The sequence below is a fragment of the Molossus molossus genome, unplaced genomic scaffold (genome assembly GCF_014108415.1).
Source record: "Molossus molossus isolate mMolMol1 unplaced genomic scaffold, mMolMol1.p scaffold_m16_p_4, whole genome shotgun sequence".
In the NCBI taxonomy this organism is placed as follows: Eukaryota; Metazoa; Chordata; class Mammalia; order Chiroptera; family Molossidae; genus Molossus; species Molossus molossus.
Window position 1 is genome coordinate 43604121 of NW_023425377.1, and position 22135 is coordinate 43626255.

At 36.8% G+C, this 22135-nt stretch overlaps 1 protein-coding gene across 24 annotated transcripts in view; it reads left to right on the plus strand.

Moving 5' to 3' along the window:
* The window catches only part of RAPGEF6 (Rap guanine nucleotide exchange factor 6), a 234376-nt gene that overhangs the window by 173415 nt on the left and 38826 nt on the right, over nucleotides 1-22135 (plus strand). For all 24 annotated transcript variants that reach the window (XM_036281928.1, XM_036281948.1, XM_036281931.1 and 21 more), the window contains 4 exons: nucleotides 4781-4938; nucleotides 10373-10613; nucleotides 11148-11531; nucleotides 21393-21604. In XM_036281928.1, the coding sequence (XP_036137821.1) occupies nucleotides 4781-4938; nucleotides 10373-10613; nucleotides 11148-11531; nucleotides 21393-21604 (995 nt within the window). The remainder of the gene's footprint in view (nucleotides 1-4780; nucleotides 4939-10372; nucleotides 10614-11147; nucleotides 11532-21392; nucleotides 21605-22135) is intronic.

The following is a 22135-nucleotide window of genomic DNA, read 5'->3' on the forward strand; positions in this document are numbered from 1 at the left end:
AAAGATAAGGACTTCATCGTGTCATAATAGGGAGCCAGAGAAGACATATGATGTGATAAGATTTGTGCTTTTAGGAACTTCTCTGTTATCACGTTGGTAGTTTGGGGGTTGAATTACTGCTAATTACAGTGCAATTAGCAGTAGTAGCAAGGAGACTAATTAGGAGGCAACTTTGAAATAGGTAAATGTCAGTTCTCAACTTTTATGTCAAGATCTCAAAAGATTTTCTGATCAGAAAACATCCTCCTTCTTGAGATGTCATTTGCTTTTCATTTAATTTAGGGTTCACAGAGGATTGAAACATCCTGAGCTCTGTTCTTAATGTCACTCATTTCTAGGTTTATTACTCATTCCTTTCTAAGTAACTTCTCTCCTTAAGGCAAGTAGTCTATATAAATCATAACTTTAAAATAGCAAAGTTCTTATAGTATCGAGCATACTGTAGCAGCACAGCAAACACTCTTAAGAAAAGGCTTCCTCTCACAAATGAGCATTGAGTAAGGAAAATGTAAAAGGGCCAGCCCACACTGAAGAGATTGGGGACAGTTTGGGATGAGCAGAAGTCACTCTATGGAGGCACTGAAGAAAAGGAAAAAAAATGGAGGACTAGAGGCAGAAAAGAGAACACGGGGAGTTCCTCTGGAGGTAATGCCCCAGAGTTCCATTTTCAGAAACCCTGGTGGGTTAGTATGGAATGCATGTAAGTCACCAAAGAGCACTGATTGTGATTGTAATTGATTTGAGCTTGTTAGCTTCACATTCCAGCCAGCTATATTCAGGTTTCAGGTAGCTAAATCAATTTCTCGTCTCCACAGTGTCTCCTTCAGGGAGTAGGAATTGGTTGTTCTACTTGGATTCTTTGCCAGACATTTAGTCCTGTCCAGAAATGTCCATGCCTAGAAAACGTCCCTGAGTTCAAATAGCCTATAACATTTAATTTTTCTTTTGGTAAGAGTAATACATAAGAAATGCAATTGTGTTTTATTGTTCCAATTGTGTTGTGGCTGTATTGCCAGTAATAACCCTTCCTGCCTCAGCAGCTTAGGTGGGTTGGGATTCAGATTGGAATTTAAACACTAAGGACCATTTGGCATGAACCAAATATCTCATGGGCGTTTTTGATGGGACCAGATTTGAAGACCTTTTGGCGTGGACCATATGTCTCTCTGGACATTCTGAACAGGACCAAATGTCTGCTAATCCTTGGATTCTGTCTTTGGTTACAGCATAGGCATGGAAATTGAAGTGTCCAAGGAGCACTTAATTAGGTATTTTCAAGCATTATTTCTTTATATTGTTATTAAAAAAACTGAAGATTAGTAGAAATAGTTTTACTTAAACTCAGAAGGGATTTTTTCATTTATTAGTCAACAAGTATTTATTGAGTCTCTTGCTTTGTGCCAGTAGTTGGCTGCTGGCTATGAATACAAACATGAATAAAATACTGCCTTTAGGAGTTAATGTGAGAAAGAATGTCTACGTCTGTGAGAGGAGCAAAGAAAGTGAATGTAAGGATAAGAACAGGTAATTCTCAAAATTCCTAACCATGACATCATTTTAAAATGCAAGAATGCTCCTGAAAATTAGAAGTGAAAAAAAAAGTTACTGATTTTGAATAACATCTGGAAATTAGGACATAGATAGCAATGTGGTTTTTATTGACCTGAGACTATTTCACAGTTCAGGAAATCTGATCTCCTATTTTTTTAATCACTCAGATTTTATTTTGTTTTCTTTAATAACAGATTGCCTAAGTAACATTTTTATATTATTCATTGTAATAGTCCCAAAGGTAAACTGCTTTATTTGCTTATCAGAAATTATTCTCCTCATTTCTTGTCAGTATACTTAAAAAAATGTTTTTGCTTTTAATTTTGGAATTATTTTTTATTTGCATATTGATATTTATGTAGCCTTTTTAGTTTTATAATATAAAACTAAAATATACTTTAAGTACATTTAATTTAGTGTCAGGGAATTGAGGAATTTTTCAAAACTGTTTTGTTTCTGTTACTGCATCACTTTAGGAGACTGTTTTGGTAAGAAATGACATAATTATTTGCAAATAGGCCTTATTAATTCAGCTTCCAACCAAGCATGAGTATCTAGCCAATTAGATACTATTTCATTCATGTCATAGCATGAGTTGTACTTAACATTAGTATAGTTTTCATTTATACATGTTCACACCTAATTAACATGAATTTGTAACCAGCTTTACATTATTATAACTGCAGTGTCGTATCAGTTGTTTTATTAAAAAACAGAAGTCATGTTAAATAAGATCATTAAGAGAGTTAAGAACTTTTAGTATTTCGTGCACTTCTCTTCACCTCTAAATTTCAACTTATTACAGTTAATGTAATCAATTTTCTTTAATAGAAAATTGTAGTATTTTAGCATTGTTAAAATTGTTTTTACTTAGATTATTAGTAGGACTGGCTAATCTCTTTAACAGTTTGCTTCCTTGGATTCAGTTACTTGACCTTCTGTGTCCAAAAATTGGCAGATTTGTTTTAAAAAATTTGTATAAGAAAGACTTATATTAAAAAAATATATTTCATCTTCTACGTAATTTAAATTATTGCCAAATGACTTATTAAGCTGTAAATATTTTATGTGTGAAAGCCCTCCTCCTTTTTTTCTCTTACCTAATCTTAAATCATTTAGCTCTGATCTTCAGGGATACACACCTAATTGTAAGGAGCCGATTTAGTATAAACTCAAATTGCAGTCAGTATTTCCTTTGCTTTGTTTGTCTAAGTGTACTCCCTTCTCTACCCAGGAAAACATTTTCTATTTCTATAGTGACTTTACCTGTTGTACCCATCCTTAAACCCCACTGTATTGTAGTATGACTTGCTTAAAATCTTTTCTTATTTTTACCATTTTATTTCAATTTTGGTAAAAACACTTCACCATCTTCTTAAATATAGGAATCCTGTTTTCCTCTGCGCTAAATGTTCACCTACATTGCCTAGTTTAATCCTTAAAGTAGTCATGTTTGTAGATGAAGAAATCAAGGTCTAAAAACAGAAAAGTCCCTGAGATCACCCAGGTCTATCTGACATAGCTTGCTCTTGAAACACCTTTGCTATCTTAAATTCTTGATGCTTTTTCCTGGCTCTCTCTTCCTTGTCTGGCTATTAACAATAGTTGTTTATTTAACAATCCTCTACACTCCATCTTGCATAGTTTCCTAATCTGCCTAAATCCTATTTTTTTACTCCTAACATATTCTAAATGTATCCCATATCACCCATTTTTCACACAGACTTTAATCCATATCATGCTAATAGGTAAGTATTTTGTAATACCTCTGTATGTGTACCAAGGACTGGGTAGAATGCTACATTCAATAAAATATAGATGAGAATTAATATTAACCTAACATATTGATTTTAACATAAACATAACCCTTATGAATAAGTGGGTTTTTTATTGTTGATGCTGATGGAAATTTTTTTTTTTATTGTTATTCTGTGTTTGTGTAGGACTGTTTTACCTCTCCTTTGTTTTATAGGACTTTTGTGGTTAATTAAAAGTAAAGTAACAGTTATGTTTCTTTGTTTTTATTTTTTGTCTTCGATAGATTTAGAGTTTATGTAACACTTCTAAATATTTTAAGGGAAAGATATTTAATGTGCTTAAATATGGCCATTTAATTGATACTTGTTTTTGAAACCTTTAAAGAGAATTAACTTCCAATGACTTGCTTTCTATTCTGGTTTTGATGTTCTCTTCTAGGAAACAGCCAAATAATTAGACTTGAGAGAGCACACACGAAATAATGTACTCTTAGAATAAACATTAGAGACCATCAAATTCTTTTCTTCCATTTTGTTTCTGGTCCTCTTTTTCCTTCTTTTTTCTATTTGTCATGTATTTTTATCATTGTTTGTTGCTGTTCTCTGTGCCATCTTCTTGTTATCTTTTCTGTGTCTCTCTCTCTCTCTCTCTCTCTCTCTCTCTCTCTCTCTCTCTCTCTCTCTGTTCTTGTTAATCCTCACCTGAAGATATTTTTCCATTGATTTTTAGATAGAGGGGAGGGGAGGGGGACATGGATTGAAGAGAGGCACATAGATTGGTTGCCTCACACACAACCTGGATGGGGTGTCAAACCTGCAACCCAGGTACGTGCCCTTGACTGGGAATCAAACCTGCGACCCTTGGTCTGCAGGCCAGTGCTCTAATCGCTTAGCCAAATTGGCCTGGGCTCTTTATTTTTGGTGGTTTGGGCAGTTTTCAGATTGTTCATATGTTTAAAGAGCTTTCTTATTTTGTCACTTGAACTTGGCCCCACATTATTTTTCACAACTTGCCCTGTCTTTGGTTTGGGTTTAGACCCAACTCCGTCCTTTGCCTAGGAGGTTGCCAAGCTTTTCTGTTGAAGGAGTGAACCTAGCTATGCTGTTGGCTGTGCATTGTTGGATACATATATTGGTGTCTACCAAAACTGGCAGATCTCAAAGGCTTCCTAAACACTTCAGATTCAGTTTCTCTCCCCAAACCAGTTGAAACTAATATGTCTATTTCTCTATGATGTGGTAGAGTTACTTAAATGTTTAAGTTAAGTTTTGAGTGTCATTATTAAAAACATTTTATTGCCATTTTCATTATTACAGTAGTCCTTTTTTTTAAAAAAGGTATAATATTTTAATCTAATTGTTAAAGTCACCACTTTGAATTGATTCTATATGCCTTAGTGCGCAGAAAACAGTAATGTTTACTATTAAGAACCGTCAAATACTTTAAAGCAATATATGACATTCTTTTGAAGTGATGGAGGCCTGAGCCAATCACAAGATGACAGCATTGTGGGAACAAGACACTGTAGACACAGTCTGGCTATAATGCCTATTCCTGGAACACTGTCATCCAGCAGCCCGGATCTCCTTCAGCCTACCACCAGCATGTTGGATTTTTCCAATCCTTCAGGTGACTTTTGCTTGTGACTTTATATAATGATATTGTACCCAATGGACAAATAGATATTAGGCCTTGTGCAACAAATGCTAGATTATCTTGCAGCCCTCTTTTCCTACCTCTAGATTATAACTTAATTCAAAAAGCTAAAGAGAAGATTTTTGCCTTGTCTGAGCCAAAGTGATACTTCCTTCAATAAGAAATAGAAGTACATAGAAAAGAGATTACATTTTAGGTATCGTTTGATAACCCCAATCCAGACACTAGAATGAGAACAAAGATACTTCTTAGCAAAAAACATGTTATCCAGGGTGTGGAAAGGCAGATTACTTTAATATGGCCTTACTTATTCTCTTTGGTATATAGAAATGGGTTAGTAATGTTCCAGAAACGCTAATTTTTTCCCCTATCACCTGAAGCTAAAGTTGTTTTGTCATGTGTTATTAATTAAAGTACTATAGTATCTTTTTCATTGGTGTTCAAACTTTCAGTGTCAGGTATCAAGTTAACTTTTCTGCCTCTTTGGCTTTGAAGAATTATTTTTATATTCATCACTTGAAAAGATTTGAAATGGCTTTCACATTTCAAAGACACATGCATTTAAAAACTGAAATATATCATCAGGTCCAAGGAAAGGAGGGAAAAACAAATACTTCTAAAAAGATCGACGTGGTTGTAATTCAACTTCTAGCAGCTAGTGTAAAAAGGGAAGAAACTCAATTACATAAATCTCAGTGTTAGAAAGGAGGACATGTAAGAGTAATAGTAAAACTGATGTTTTTAGTAACTTAAATAAAAACTGTAGGATATTACATAAAAATGTAATTTAGTAAGTCATTCTACACATTGTTTCATTTTATTTTACTTGCCTCTTAACCAGTAGGGAGGTTACTAAACTCAGCAATCTGTGACACATCCTACTCTTTGTGTGACGACCAGTGTTCTTTCCAGAACAGATTTTATAATGAGTTATTACTACCTTAGAAATTTCTAGTGATTTCTATATTAGTCAAGATTCAATCATGAGATAGAAACCACTTGAGATGTTTGATAGAAGTTAATATAAAGAATTGTTACCCCAGTATAAAGTAAACTGTTTACTTGAAAGGGTGGAAAAGCAGCACTGGGATGTCACAGAGATAGAAAAACGGCGATGTGAGTTCAGCTTCTGGAAAAAATGCCACTACCAGGGTGAAGCAGGAACAGAAACCCAGAAGAAAAAAACATAAATCAGAAAGTCTCTTCCTCTAGTCTTGTAGTCTACCTCTGGTGCATTTTTGGCAGAACCTAAGAGGAAGTCAGTTGACCAAGAAGAAATGTGGGTTGCAGGGTCTCGGCCCCATTATGACAAAGCAGGGTGGGTTTGGGGCCTAAAGATAATAGCTTAATTACTGTTTTCACAGCATGATTATAAACCCTTTTCCTAGCCTCTTGTCCTTCTGTTCTATTGTCACCTCATCCATCCTTCCTGAGTATGGCATGTACCTTTAGAGCTTTATTTGCCCAAGCTGTTTGCCAACTGTAGTATTCTCTCCTGCATATCCCGTGAACTTTTTCTTCTTCCTCAGTGCTGAACTCAAATGTTACCTTATCAGGGAAGCCTAGCTCTTTTTCCAGAAATCTCTAGCATGAAAATTTTTGTCTCTCAATTGCTTGTCATAGGAATTTATTTCCGTGTGTGTGTTCGTGTTCTTTAGCAGTACCTCTTACTCTGCATTCACAAATAAAATATTTTTACACTACCAAAACACAAACTAAATACAGTATGCATAGAGGCATACTTCAAAGATATTGTAAGTTTGTTTCCAGACAACCACAATAAAGCAAGTATCATAGTAAAGGGAATCATCTTTTTGCTGTTAAAGGATCTTGCCTTCAGTTTATAAAAACCCAACATCTGTGAAGCTCAGTAAAGTGAAGTACAATAAAATGATGTCTACCTGTACTTTCATAAGACAAGTACTATTTAGAGAGATATAATTTATAGATTGAGTGATTTGTATGGCTGTATTTTTGCCACGGGAATATGTAGAAGTGGAGCCGAGGGAGTAAAGATGGGTTTTAGGGGGAGGAGAGAGAGAAGAGGAAAGTTGGGGATTTGGTTGGGGGAAAAAAGGAAAGAGGTTGGAATTATCAAAGTTTAGTAACTGTAAGCCTCATGGTGCTAAAATTCAGATCTCTTAAGAGGAGTTGCTACTCAATTTGATTTCAGATTTGATTGTATCATTTTCTCATTGAAAACAGTGAAAGGGCTGAAAACGCTTTTTTTAATATGGTTTTTTTTTTTTAATTGATTTTTTTTTTTTTTTGGAGAGAGAGAAACATCGATTTGAGAGAGTTACATCGATCAACTGCTTCCTGCATGCCCCTCACTGGGGACTGAGCCCGCAACCTGGACATGTACCCTGACCATGAATTGAACCAGGACCTCCCAGTCCATGGGATGATGCTCAATCCACTGAGCCACAAAGGCCCGGCTGAGGATGCTTTTTAAAAATCTATTCAGAGTTCTGTCTGCAAAACTTAGCCTGTGTCCATACCAGCAATATATATGACCATATATAAAATAGGTATTTAACTTATAAATTATATTTTTAAACCTCCAAATGTGCAACTTTATTAAAGGTTTTTTGTGGTGCTATTTATATTTATGTTGAATAAAATATTCATTACCCATTAATTTAAAATTCGGCTTCTTGCCCTCGCTAGTTTGGCTCAGCGGTTAGAGCGTTGGCCTGCGAACCAGAGAGTCCCGGGTTTGGTTCCCGCTAAGGGTATGTACCTCGGTGGTGGTTTGTCCCCAGCCCCAGTTGGGGTCGTGCGGGTGGCAACCAGTCGATGTGTCTCTCTCCCTCCCGCTCTATCTGAAGATAAATGCAAAAATGTCCTTGGATGAGGATAAAAAAATATATATAAAATTCGGCTTCTTGAATTGTATATGACAGCACTGACTTTTATGTATTGCAGTACATGTATGACATCAGCCAAGTTTGATTAACTTTTATCTATCTTGATCTCACCATATGTATGCTGCATATTTAAAGTTATTAGAAAGTGGGTACAAAGTTACAGAACTGTTGAATGGTTTGCTTTTGATTGCTGACCTTTTTGTGGTTTTGCTTTCTTTTTGCTGCCTTTAGCTGTTGGTTTTTACTGTAAGTATCTTGAAGATTCTGTGCTTTGTATTGCTTATGTTTATATGTAATACTTTATTTTTTAATAATCAAGTAATAAAGGACTGAATGAAGCAGAAAGCAGAACTTTTCTATCCACTTGTAAGTTGTCACAGTAAACTGGCATGTATTATTTTAATCACTTCCTTTGACTATATATGTTTTTATACTCATAACATCAGAGTATACATGCTCTTCTGTAACTTGTGAAAAGTTTTGTGTTGGAATTTTTGACCTAATACAAGATGAGGCCTAAAAGAATTCAGAGTGTGGCTAAAAATACTTTGAAACTTCAGATTTTTTTTTCCTGAGTTTGTATATGGAACTTATGCTTACTCTTTTTTCATGTAGCACAGACTTTTTTTTTTATTTCTTTAATATTTAGTAAACTTAAATTCTTTCTACATTACAAATCTGAGTTATTTTAACTAATTTTTAGTTATAAATAAACATATAATAACAGTTTTTTAAAAATCAAACTGTAGAGAATGGATAGAATATAAATGTCTTTACTCCCCAGAATTAGCAGTCCTTCATTTACTTACATATACTTTCAGAAATTGCAGTGCACATAAAATGTGTGTATTATTTTCTTTACCCCAAATGATATGCTATACTTTTCCTCCACTTAGCCTATTTCACTTAGAAATATAACTTGAATACTTTTCTGTATCAGGATGCAGAAAAAAAGCCGATAGTATTTCATTTAACCAGTCTTCTTCTAGTGGACATTGATAATGTTGTCTAAACCTCTGGGTTTATGTACCTTTACATGTTTTATATTTATTGTTATATTTTAAATTTTGTTTTAAAAAAAATCTTGTGGAAATTTTCTCTTGGCTTGCAAACTGTCTGGCTCTTTTATACAAGTTTGCCACTCCTTGATCGTTTATACCATTGTACCACTACCCTGTGTTTTCTTTGTGATACTTTTCACTATATGGAATGTTTTATTTACTTGTCTGTCATTCTTTGAACCAAGTATATCCCTGAGAGAAGAGGCTTTGTTCTTCTTGTTTATTACTGTGTCTTTATCACCAGAACACTCTTGGCACGTACCAGAAACTCCATAAATATTTGTTCAGTAATTAACCATTTAAAGCAGAACGAAGAGTCAGTCTTTTGTTCTTCTTTTTCTTTCTGTGATCATCTTAAATATGTGAAAAAGTCTCTAAATTGTAGTGTAACATCATATCAGTACATGCATTCTTCATTTATCTCATTTTCTCTAATTTTATTCATGCAGGATTATAGTTAACACTCTAGAAATTTTGCCTTTGGGTTGAAAATCCAGGTATCTGAGAATCCTTTTCTTGAGGTTATTTACCTATAAGAATTTTCTTAATGAAATAGGAATTATAAGACTAATAAATGCTGTACTCCTCAAAGATTCTTTTTAAATGTCTATTTTGCCCTTACAGGATTATGTTTTTGTTTTGTTTTTTTAATCCTCACCCGAGGACATTTTTCCATTTTTTGTTCAGATAGAGGGGGAGGGGAAGAGAAGAGAGAGAGAAACATCCACGTGAAAGGGACACATCGAGTGGTTGCCACCCACACAACCAACCAGGGCCGGGAACAAACTGCAACCAAGGTACATGCCCTTAGCAGGAACCGAACCCGGGTCTCTGGACCGCAGGCCGACGTTCTAACCACTGAGCAAAACCAGCCAGGGCAGGATTATATTTTTAATTGTAGTCCAGCTTCAAACCTAAAACTTGTCTTAACCCTTTGGATAATCCTACTTGCGGGTCTGTTCTGGAAGTACATGTGATGCCTGAATCCCTCTTACAAGACTATGTAACAGTTTGTCTATCATGTGCAGAAGAAAATGGCTTTAACAGAATATGACTTTTTTACACTGTTTAGCAATATGCACAACTCTCTGTTCCTTCCCAGATGATGTTATAGTATGTTCGCAGCAAAAGAAGAGAAAATGAAATGTGTGCCTATCATTAGGGGGTTGGATAATTAAAATATATAAAAATGACATCAAAATGTTTATAAATAAAAAGAATTGTGGCTTCCAAATTGTATGTATAGTATAACCTTAATATTTATCTTTTTCTTTCTGTTTTTCTGTGAACGTGTATTTTGTCACCTGAAAAGTTAGATATGTTTATTTATCAATAAATGCAGCAGTGATTTCTGTTAACCTGAAATAGAAATGTATATTTCACTGTTTAGAGGGATCATGGTGTTCCAAATTGCTCTTTGAAGAGTTAAAAGTAATTTTCCTGAAAATAACAAGGCACATTTTTATATTTATATAGATATTCCTGATCAAGTTATAAGAGTTTTCAAAGCAGATCAACAAAGTTGCTACATTATCATCAGTAAAGACACTACAGCTAAAGAAGTTGTTTGTCATTCTATTCATGAATTTGGTTTGACGGGTGCATCTGACACATATTCTCTCTGTGAAGTTTCTGTTACTCCTGAGGGTGTCATAAAACAAAGAAGACTTCCGGACCAATTTTCCAAATTAGCTGATAGAATTCAGCTCAATGGAAGGTGAATGTGCTTATTAGTGAATGTACTTATTTCTAGATTTATTTTTGAAGATTCCATGTTAAAACAGATATTTTAAATAGAACCATCATGTCTTAGAGCCACTGAGTTCTCTCTAAAATTGAAGTAGGATCCCCCCCCATCTTTTCTTATCTCCATAATTTTAGAAATGCACTCATAATGGCTACCCAAACATGGGAAAAGTAAAGGGAGGACAAGTTGCTAAAGTGTAAGTTTTAGAACCACTAATGTGGTTCAATCTCTGTTTTATACAGAGGAAGAAACTAAATGATACATATCTTTCTTTACATGTATCTGAGGGGATCTGTTAATTTATACATTTGTTTTGAATATGACCATATGTACTTACTTGGGGCAAAAGAAGCAATAATTTTTACAATTTTTTTCTAAGTGGTTATTCTTTTATGAATATGTGAGAATTTTTTTCAATTTTTAAAAACATTTTTACAATAGTAAAGAGGGAAAGTGCTCTTATAAATATAAAATCACTTTTAAAAAACTATTTTTTTCTTTTAGGTATTATTTAAAAAATAACATGGAAACAGAGACCTTATGTTCAGATGAAGATGCTCAAGAACTAGTTAAGGAAAGCCAACTATCCATGCTGCAGCTCAGTACCATTGAGCTGGCCACTCAGCTATCAATGAGGGACTTTGATTTGTTTCGTAATATTGAGCCTACTGAATACATTGACGACCTTTTTAAGTTAGATTCTAAAACAGGAAATACTCACTTGAAAGAATTTGAGGACATTGTAAACCAAGAGACATTCTGGGTTGCCTCAGAGGTTTTAACCGAATCAAATCAGCTTAAACGAATGAAGATTATTAAGCATTTTATTAAAATTGCACTTCACTGTCGAGAATGTAAGAACTTCAATTCAATGTTTGCAATAATAAGGTAAGTTTGTACAAATATTTGTGTATGATTTTGTCATGATATTAGATGTAAAGCTGATTTTCTGTTTAGATATTGTGGCTAGGAGAGGAAAAGTTTAATAAATAGGTTTTTACTCCAGTATTGCTATATCTAATATTTTTTCATTCTGCCGATACTGGCTTTTTGTCTTGTTTCTTCCATCTTTCTATTACTTAAACTTTTTTTTTTTTTTTTTGTGGATGTGGGTGATTGCTTTCTCATTTTTCCTCCTTTTTTCTCCTTTGATGGATTATGCCCTCTTTGCATGTGTGCTGCCCAACAGCTGATCTTTATTTATCATCAGATTTCTATACTGTGCATCTTGCAGTACCTGTCTCACTGTGATTTGACACTGAAAAATTATAGTGTGGTATAGATGCTCTTAGAGATTTTCAACCTTTTTCATCTCTGGTATGCATAAACTAATTACTTAAATTCTGTGGCACACTGAAAAGTATATTTTTTGCCAATCTGACAAAAAGGAGGTATAATTTTGATTTATTCACATGTTTGGCTGTTGTCATTTTTTGTCAATCTAAGGGAAAAGAGGTCAGTGCCCCTGACTAAACAATCAGGTATTACATATTTTAAAAATTCTTGTAGCATGTCAGTGTGCTGTGGCATACCACTCGAAAATTGCTACTATAACCTAAAATTGTTGTTTTGAAACAACAAAGATAATAATGGCAAACATTAGGTGAGCTCTTCTTATTTCCCAGGCACTAGATTGAGGTTATCACTGGTTGTGTTACTGCTCAAGCAAGGTCAATTGTTAGAATCTTTTTCTCAATTTTTTTTTTCTTTATTAATTTTAGAGAGGGAGGAAGGGAGACGGAAAGAGAGATAGAAACATTGATGAGAGAGACCGTCAATTGGCTGCCTCCTGCATGCCCCCCACTGGGGATTTGGCCCACAACCTGGGCATGTGTCCTGGCTGGGAATCGAGCTTGAGACCTCTTAGTGCATGGGTCAATGCTCAACCACTGAGCCACACCAGCTGGGCTAGATTGTTAGAATTATAGCAATCCTTCAATGTTTATAAACCCAGGAAGTGTGAATGCTTATTACATGAACTCCTATGAATCTTCTTCCTTATCCCTACTCATAATGAGAAGCCAATCTTGGTAATGTATTTTCTGACCCTCATCAGAAGGACTCCTCTTAAAGCAAGTCTAATTTTAAAGATTGGGAGGATACACTCCTTACAGAATTTAATTATGATTTGTTCCTAGTACTCACATGACAAAAAAATGGAACCTTTTCTTTTTTTTCTTAAATTGTTTTTTCTTTCTTTCTTTTAGAGAGGAAGGGATAGGGAAAGAAAGAAACATCGGAGAGAGAACATCAATTGGCCGCCTCCTGCATGACCCCACCAGGGACCAGGCCCACAACCTGGTCATGTGCCTTGACCAAGAATCGAACCAGCGACCCCTTGGCGCATGGGTTGTTGCCCAACCATTGAGCCTCACCTCCTGGGGAAAAATGGAATCTTTATAGGGACTTTTTAATCATAAATCTGTCATGGTAATAGGAAACACCTTTATGTAGTTAGCCAGTGCCTATACTTGAACTAGACACTATAAAAGGAGTATTGAACAGCAGTGAACAGAGTGACCTTTATTTGAATCTTGTCTCTTCCATGTAGTAGCAGTAAATCAGTGGAAAATTGAAGACCAAATTTCTCTATCAAATATAGGAATTACGCCACCTACCTAATGGTTTTTAAAAGCTGGTTCTAAAACAGAAGGACAAAGATGCCATTGATAAACCCTTGGAAAGCTAGATATTTAAACGATTTGTAAAGGAAACAAAGAATTTGAGAGTTATAGGCTCAGTTTTGGGGTACTCCACGAAGAGATGGATTAACAACAAGAGAGATCTCTGTATAGAAAGAAAGAAAGTGTAGAATGAAAAGGGTAGTAGGCCAAAAACCATACCTAAGTGACCATCCTTACTTGTTAGGTAGAGAGTCCAGCCAAGGAGATGGGGATTAGAGCAATGTGATAGTGTTACTAAAGCCAAGGAAAGATAGTAGCCCCAAGATGAGTACTAAAAAAGGATTTGGTTAAAAGGCTTTGCTTTGATCAAGAGGTTTTTCTTCTTATGAGGAATATGTTATACACATTTTCAATAGTTCATGTAAAATTAATTGCTCTGTATTCTTTTTTTTTCTTCTTCTTCATTTATTTTTCGAGAGAGCAGAAAGGAGGGAGAGAGAGAGAGAAACATCAATTGGCTGCCTCCTGTATGCCCGTCACTGGGGATCGGGCCCACAACCCGGGCATGTGCCCTGACCAGGCATCAAACCGGCGACCTCCTGGTGCATGGGTTGATGCTCAACCACTGAGCCACACCAGTTGGGCTAATTGCTCTATATTCTTATATCTTATATTGAAGTATATCAAAGAATATAAAGAACATAACTTTTCAGCAGAGGTGACAGGTGAATCTGTTCTCACTGAAAGTAAATAGTTTATTTTACTTAAGTTCTCTTTCTTAATCTAGCTCTGCGATTTTCAAACTTGTTCATCTCATGGCACACATTAACTACTGAAATTCTGTGGCACACCAAAAAATATATTTTTTTGCTGATCTGAAAAAAAAAAATAAGTAAATTTTTGATTCATTCATACTGACAACTATTGTGTTGGCTGTTGTCATTTTTTTTATTTGGCAATCTAAGGGAAAAGAGGTCAGTGCCCCTGACTAAATTGTCAGGTTTTTAAAAGAGCATGTTTTAAAAATTGCTGGGTCACACTGGTTGAAAATCACTGGTTTACCTAAACATTTGTCAATTTTATCATTTAAGAAAACCAGTTCTTAGTTTTATTGATCTTTTCTATTTTATTTATTTATTTTCTGATATTTATTTCTTTACTTCTAAAGAATGAGTAAGTTTCTCTTTTACAATTCTTTGATGCGTAAAATTAAGTAGTTTATTTGAGATCTTTCTCTCTCTCTCTCTCTCTTTTTTGGTAATAGAGGCATTTATCATTATAGCCTTCAGTTTTAGACCTGTTTTTGCAGCACCCCATGGGTTTTTTTATGTTGTATATCTATTTTTCTTTGTTTAGATTTTTTTAAATTTCTCTTTTGTTTTCCTCTTTGACTTATTTGTTGTTCAGGGGTGTGTTGTTTAATTTCCATATATTTGTAGATTTTGCAGTTCTTTTGCTGTTAATTCCTAGTTTCACACCATTGTGGTTGGAAAAGATACTTGGTATGATTTCAGTTTTAAATTTACTAAGATTTGTTTTGTGGCTTATCTTATGATCCATCCTGGAGAATGTTCTGTGCATGCTTGAGAAAAATGTGTATTTTGCTGATGTTGGATATATCATATATGTATATATCCATTAGGTTCATTTGGTCTAAAGTATGGTTCAGGTTCAATGTTTCCTTACTGGTTTTCTCTCTGGATGATCTATTCATTGTTGAAAGGGGGGGATTGAAGTTCCCCACTATTATTGTTGTCTCTTCCTATGTTAGTATTTACTTAATATATTTAAGCACCCCAGTGTTGGGTGCACATATATTTGTGATTGTTAAGTCTTTTTTCTTTTTTTTAAATTCTCACCAGAGGACATTTTTGCATTTATCTTCAGATAGAGCAAGAGGGAGAGAGAGAGAGACATGCATTGAGTGGTTGCCACCCACACGACCCCAACCAGGGCTGGGGACAAACTACAACCAAGGTACATGCCCTTTGCGGTAACCGAACCCAGGACTCTCTGGTCTGCAGGCCGATACTCTGACCGCTGAGCCAAACTGGCCAGGGTGTGATTATTATGTCTTCATAAGGAGTTGACCCTTTTATCATTATGTAATGACCTTTTGTCTCTCGTTATTGTTCTTGGGTCATAGTTTATTTTGTCTGACATAAATATAGCTAACTCAGCTTTCGTTTTGTTTCCACTTGTGTGCAATATATTTTTCCATCTCTTCACTTTGAGCCTCTGTGTGTCCTTTAAGTTGAAGTGACTCTCTTGTAAGTAGCATAATTGGGTCTTGTTTTTTTATCCATCCAACCATTCTGTGCCTTTTGAATGAAAATTTCAGTCCATTTACATTTAGTGTAATTATTGATAAGGACTTAAGTACTTTCATCTTATTTATTTATATTTTGGCTGTTTTGTAATTCTTTTGTTCCTTTTCAACTCTCCTGCTGTGTTTTGTTGTGAATTGGTGCTTTTTCATTGTAATATTCTTGGAACATCATGAAAAGGCAGGGCAGTTTATTATTTTTTTAATTTTTTATTGATTTTAGAGAGAGAGGAAGCATCGATGTGAAAGGGAAACATCAATCAGTTGCCTCTTGCACAAACCCTGACTGGGGATGTAACCTGCATCCTGGTTATGTGCCCTGACTGGGAATTGAACTGGCAGCCTTTTGGTGCACAGGACGATACTCAACCAACTAAGCCATACCAGCCAGGGCCACCAAAGGTAGGGTTCTTTCATAAAGACAATAATGCTGGTAAAACTACAAGGAAGCAGGAAAAGGAGACAACCAAATATGAGATGGATGGACTCTATTAAAGAAGCCATAGGCATAAATGTACATATAGGAGTTGAACAGGGCTGTTGAGGACAGGACATTGTGGACATCACTCATTCATTCATAGATTCCCCAGAAGTCAAAGTAGAGTCATTGGCACGTAACACACACATGCTCTGATTCCCTTTTCTTTATATTTTGTGAGTCCACTATAGGTTTTTGCTTTGTGGTTGCCATCAAATTTATATAAAACAATTTATAAACAGTCTATTTAATGCTGGTAACTTCAGTCACATATAAAAACTATATCCTTTTACTTGTCCCATTTTCTGTTTTTATGTCACAGTTTACCTTTTTAAAAAATTTATCTTTATTGTTTAAAGCATTACAGATATCCCTCCTTTATTCCCCCGTTAACACTTTCCTCCTCATTTCTGCCTCACCTCCCTGCCTTTTTATAATGTGTGTTCATTAACAGATTATCTTAGCTATAGTAGTTTTTTATCTTTTTTTTTTCTTTATTGATTTTTAGAGAGAGAGGAAGGTAAAGGGAGATAGAGATAGAAACATCAATGAGAAAGAACATTGATTGGCTAACTGCCGCATGCCCCCAACTGGGGATTGGGCCCACAACCTGGGCATGTGCCCTGATCGGGAATTGATCTGGCGACCTCTTGGCACATGGATAAATGTTCAACCACTAAGCCACAGTGGCCGGGCAGTAGTTTTTTTTTAACTTATCTTTATTGTTGAATGTATTACAGATGTTCCTCATTTTTCCCCTATTGACCCCCTCCTGCCCACTCCCACCCCCTTCCTGCCCTTTCCCACACTATTATATGTCTGTGTCCATTGGTTGCATATATACATATAGATTCTCTAGTTTATTTCTTCCTACCCCCAACCCCCTTTCCATTTGAGGTTTGTTAGTCTAACAACCAATTTGTACTTCTTAATCCCTTCACCTTTTTCACCCATTCCCCCGACCCCCCTCCCATCTGGCAACCAACAAAATGTTCTCTGCATCTATGAGAAAGTTTCTGTTCAGCTTGTTCATTTTGTTTGTAGATTCAGTTGTCGATAGATACATATTTATTGCCATTTTGTTTGTTCATATTTTTTATCTTTTTCAACTAGACCCTTCAGCATTTCATATAATACTGGTTTGGTGCTGATGAACTTCTTTAGCTTTTTCTTGTCTGGGAAACTCTTGATATGTCCACTGATTCTAAATGATAGCTTTACAGGATAGAGTAATCTTGGTTGTAGGTTCTTGCATTTCATCACTCTGAATATTTCTTGCCACTCCCTTCTGGCCTGCAAAGTTTTTTCCGAGAAATCGGCTGACAATCTTATGGGAGCTCCCTTGAAGGTAACTAACTGCTTTTCTCTTGCTGCTTTTAAGATTCTCTTTTTGTCTTGAACCTTTTGCATTTTGATAATGATGTGTATTGGTGTGGGCCTCTTTGGGTTCAACTTGTTTGGAACTCTGTTCTTCCTGGACTTGTATGTGTGTTTTCTTCACCAAGTTAGGGAAGTTTTCTGTCATTATTGTTTCAAATAGGTTTTCAATTTCTTGTTCTCTCTCTTCTCCATCTGGCATCCCATGATACGAATGTTAGCATGCTTAAAGTTGTCTCAGAGGCTCGTTACATATCCTCATTTTAGGGGGGGGATTCTTTTTTCTTTTTGCTGTTCTGATTGGTTGTTTTTTGCTTCCTTATATTCCAAATTGATGGTTTGCTTCTTGGCTTTACCTACTCTACTATTGAATCTCTGTAAATTATGCTTTATTTTAGTTAGTGCCTCTTTCATTTCTGACTGGTCCTTTTTCATGCTCTTGAGGCCCTCACTAAGTTCATTGAAGTTCTCACTAAGTTTATTGAGCATCTTTATAACCAGTGTTTTGAACTCTGCATCTGTTAGGTTACTTATCTCCATTTTATTTAGTTCTTTTTCTGGAGTTTTGCTCTGTTCTTTCAACTGGGACATGTTTCTTTGTATCTTCATTTTGGCTACCTGACTGTTTCTATGTACTAGGTAGAGTTGCTATGTCTCCTGGGCTTCCCAGGGTGGCCTATTATAGTAGGTATCCTATAGAGTCCAGTGGCACAGCCTTTGAAGTGCACCCCTAGTGTGGACTTTACACCCTTCTGTTTTAATTGAGTCTTGATTACAGTTGGCATATCAATGAGAAGGTTTTATTCAGGTTGATCAGCTATAAGGACTGGCTGTGCCAACTGTCTACTGACCTCTGATTACCTTGGATGATCGGATGTGCAGGGGCCCACCATACAGAGCAAGACTTACTTCAGCAAGGCTCTGGTACCCACTGAATCCATTCCTTGAGTGTTTCACTTGTGGAGGTGGTTGGGTGGTGGTGCTTCGCAGTGTTCTGAAGCTGTCCACTGGGCGTGCTGGCTCTGGGGCCAGGTCAGCCACTGCCTGTGTTCTACCCAGGGTCACCAGGCATAAGCTACTAGCGGTCTGCAGGTGGCTGCTGCTTGTGCTGGCCTGGAGGTGCCCGGGCAAAGCCAAGTTGTGAACCAAGGCTGGTTGCTTCTAGTGCCAGACCTGGGGCCACTTAATGAGAGGTATGGGGCTCACTGAGACCAGATGCTGCTTGTTTGAGAGAATTTAGGAAAACCTGAAGCAGGATCCAAGACAGACCATTCTTCTGGTAAAGCAAATGTTAACAGCTTGGGTGGGCCTGAAAGTTGGGTGGGGCAGGGCCTCAGGGAATCACCAGGGCGGGGCAAACAGTGTGAACCAGGTTGCTGGAGTCCCAGTTATGGCTGCTGTCTGCCCCTGAGGGAAGGGCTCACCAAAGGAACAAAGGCCTCTGACAGCACGCTTGTCTAGGAGAAAGCTCCCTCTCCAGCCCTCGCTCCAATTTTAAGCAACTCAGTTCTTCCCTGGATGTCTCTGGTGCCTTTCAAGCCACCTCCCCCATGCTGGAGCCTGGGTGTCCAAGTAAGTTCGTGTGCAGGCCTTTTAAGAGGAGCTGCCTGGAGCTTTCAGGAACCTCAGCCTCCCTCAGCCTCAGTTCCCGCTGGTTTTTCCAGCCAGAAGTGATGGGGATTTCTCTTCCTGGCACTGAAACCCTGAGCTGATGGCCTGTTGCGGGACGGGGACACCTTACTCCTCCTGATTTTTATGTGCCACCAGTGGGTGTGGGACCAACCCTTCTGCTCCTCCACCTCTCCTATCAGTCTCGATGAGGCTTCTTTAATTTCATAGTTGTAGAACTTCCATTTAGCTTGATTTCAGGTAATTTTGAATGATGGTTGTTCTGTAGTTGTAATTTTGATGTGGTTGTGGGAGGACACGATACACGTTTACCTACACCACCATCTTTATTGAATTAGCCTCTGTGTTTTTTTGGTAGCTCATTTGAGTTTCCTTAAAACAACTATTTTGAATTCTTTACCAGGTAAATCATAGATCTCCATATTCTGAGGGTTAGTTACTGGAAGATTATTGATAACTTTTGGTGAAGTAATACTTTCTTGATTTTTCATGTTAATTGGAGTTTTGCATTGGTGGTGGGTGTTTTTGTTTTTTATTTTTTACATTTGAGATAGTAGTCACCTCCAGTTTTTACTGTCTTCAGGATAAAAACAAAACAAAACCTTTAATCAACCTTGCTGTAGATTTTGAGGCTTTCCCAGGTGTTGTATGGATAAATCTGCTCTGTGCTTCTTGTGTTCTCTTGTGGCAGAATTATAAAGCTTATATATATGTCTTCTCTCAATCCTAGAACACACTAGAGCAGTTGCCAGTTTTTTGAACTCAAGTTGGTGGTTTTCTTCTTTGCCTGCAGACACTGCATGTGCTCTTTCCACCAGAGCTTGCTCTTAGGACCTTACACAGGGAACCAGCAGCAGAGCAGGGAGAGGCATGGGTTTGGGACATGGTGCACTGCAGTGTCCATGAGTCAGTTGGGAGGATCTGTGGGTGGTGTTCCCTTTGTATCCTGGGTGGACTTACTGTTGTAGTCCAGAAGCAATCAGCAGGAACTGTATCCTTTTAATAACCTCTAGGAATCTCATATTCCACACTCCCAATCTGCTCCATCCCCCCAGTCATGGAGTTTTCATTTTAATGCTCTGGGTTCTATGAGAGAGAAATGCGTGTCTTTGACAGTGACCCAAAAAGCTAAAGAAACCAAGCGTTCACTTGTTGGTTTCCTTTTCCCTCTGTGGGAGAAAACATGAGCCATCTAGTTTAGCCCTAAGCTGTGCAGGGTAGGGTGATGCCAACAAAGTCAAATAGTTCCTTTTATTTACTTCAGTACATCCATACTCTTTTTTATTTTGTTTTGTTTTGTTTTACTCCAGTAAAATGTTGGAACTTCTCCAGAAACCTGTAATTCCATAAGGCTCTCTTGTCTGTAGGTGACAGCCCGAGTCAGTATTGTGCAGGTGTTCTCAGACCACAGCTGACGGGGCCAGAACCACTCATAATCTTCTGTAGTTTTCACATCCTGTACCCAAGTTTAGCTCTCTATTACTCCTATGAGTGAGGCTTCTCCCAGATCCTTTGGAATGTGGTGCTGGGTCCCACAACTCTACATAAAAGGGACTTCTGTTTATAGATCGATGCCAAATTTTTGTGATTTGGGTGGGAGAATAAAACAAGGGACATCTTATGCTACTATGATGCTGGCATCACTCTGTCGAATCATCTATTGGTTGAAATTTGTGGGAATTATATTTCCTCAGTATATTCAAAGCTCCTTTGAACTTCAGTGACAGTTTGTCTGGCTTTAAAATTGTTTTCTCACATGTTATTTCTTGGAAACTTCATAGACATTGGCTCCACAACTAGCATTTATTATAGCTGTTTAAGCCTGGCCGGTGTGGCCCAGTGGTTGAGCATCAACCCATGCACCAAGAGGTCACCAGTTCAATTCCCGGTCAGGTCACATGCTCAAGTTGTGGGTCAAACCCCCAGTGGGGGGCATGCAGGAGGCAGCCAATCAATGTTTCTATCTCTCTCTAAAATCAATAAAGAAAAAAATTTTTTTAATAAAAATAAAGTTAAATGGCTGTTTTATGGAATAATTATTTGTCATTTACATGAAAACTATAACATAAAGGCTATAGGTATACAACTATAGGTAAGTAATATAGTTCCTCTGAAAGGATTTCCTTGTTTTAAGATCATGGGATCCTTTTTATTTTATTTTTTTTCATGGTTCTCTCTGTTTATGTCAACACACTGAAATATGTCCCTGCTTATTTTAGCTTTATTAGAGAAACTTGGTGTATGCACTTTACTGACCCTCAGTCCTTTCTCTTATCCAAATCCCTTTTTAATGTTTTTATTCTCATCTTTGGCAGTGGCTTGAACCTGGCGTCTGTAGCACGACTCAGAGGTACTTGGGAAAAGTTACCAAGCAAGTATGAAAAACACCTGCAAGATCTACAAGACCTTTTTGATCCATCTAGAAACATGGCAAAATATAGAAATATTCTTAGTAGTCAAAGCATGCAGCCTCCAATTATTCCACTCTTCCCTGTTGTCAAGAAAGATATGACATTTCTGCATGAAGGTATTGGAAATTGAGCATGTTTAGCCTCAGCTAATAAAATAAATTGTGATTTATTATATTGAATATATCTTTTCAGCCTAATGATTATATATCACTAACACTTTACCCAGTTAAATGCAGCAAATTTTAGGAATACAAAACCCATTGTTGACGAGAAGTTTATTTAAACATAAACTTTGCCCTGGCTGGTTTTGTTCAGTGGTTAGAGCGTCATCCCATGGACCAATGAGTCTTCAGGTACGATTCCGGCCAAGGGCATGTACTTCGGTTGTGGTTCGTCCCCAGCCCTGGTCAGGGTCATACAGCAAGCAACCAGTCGCAATATGTCCCTCTCACATCGATGTTTCGCTCTCGCTCTCTCCCTACCCCTCCTCTCCCTTTTTCTGCCTCCCACTCTATCTGAAGATAAATGGGAAAATATCCTTGGGTGAGGATTTAAAAACAAACAAACTTCACTTTCACCAAGATCAGACAACTTGATATTTGTTGTTTAATTTAGTAATATTTTTTCAACTCTTTTTTTAACTATTT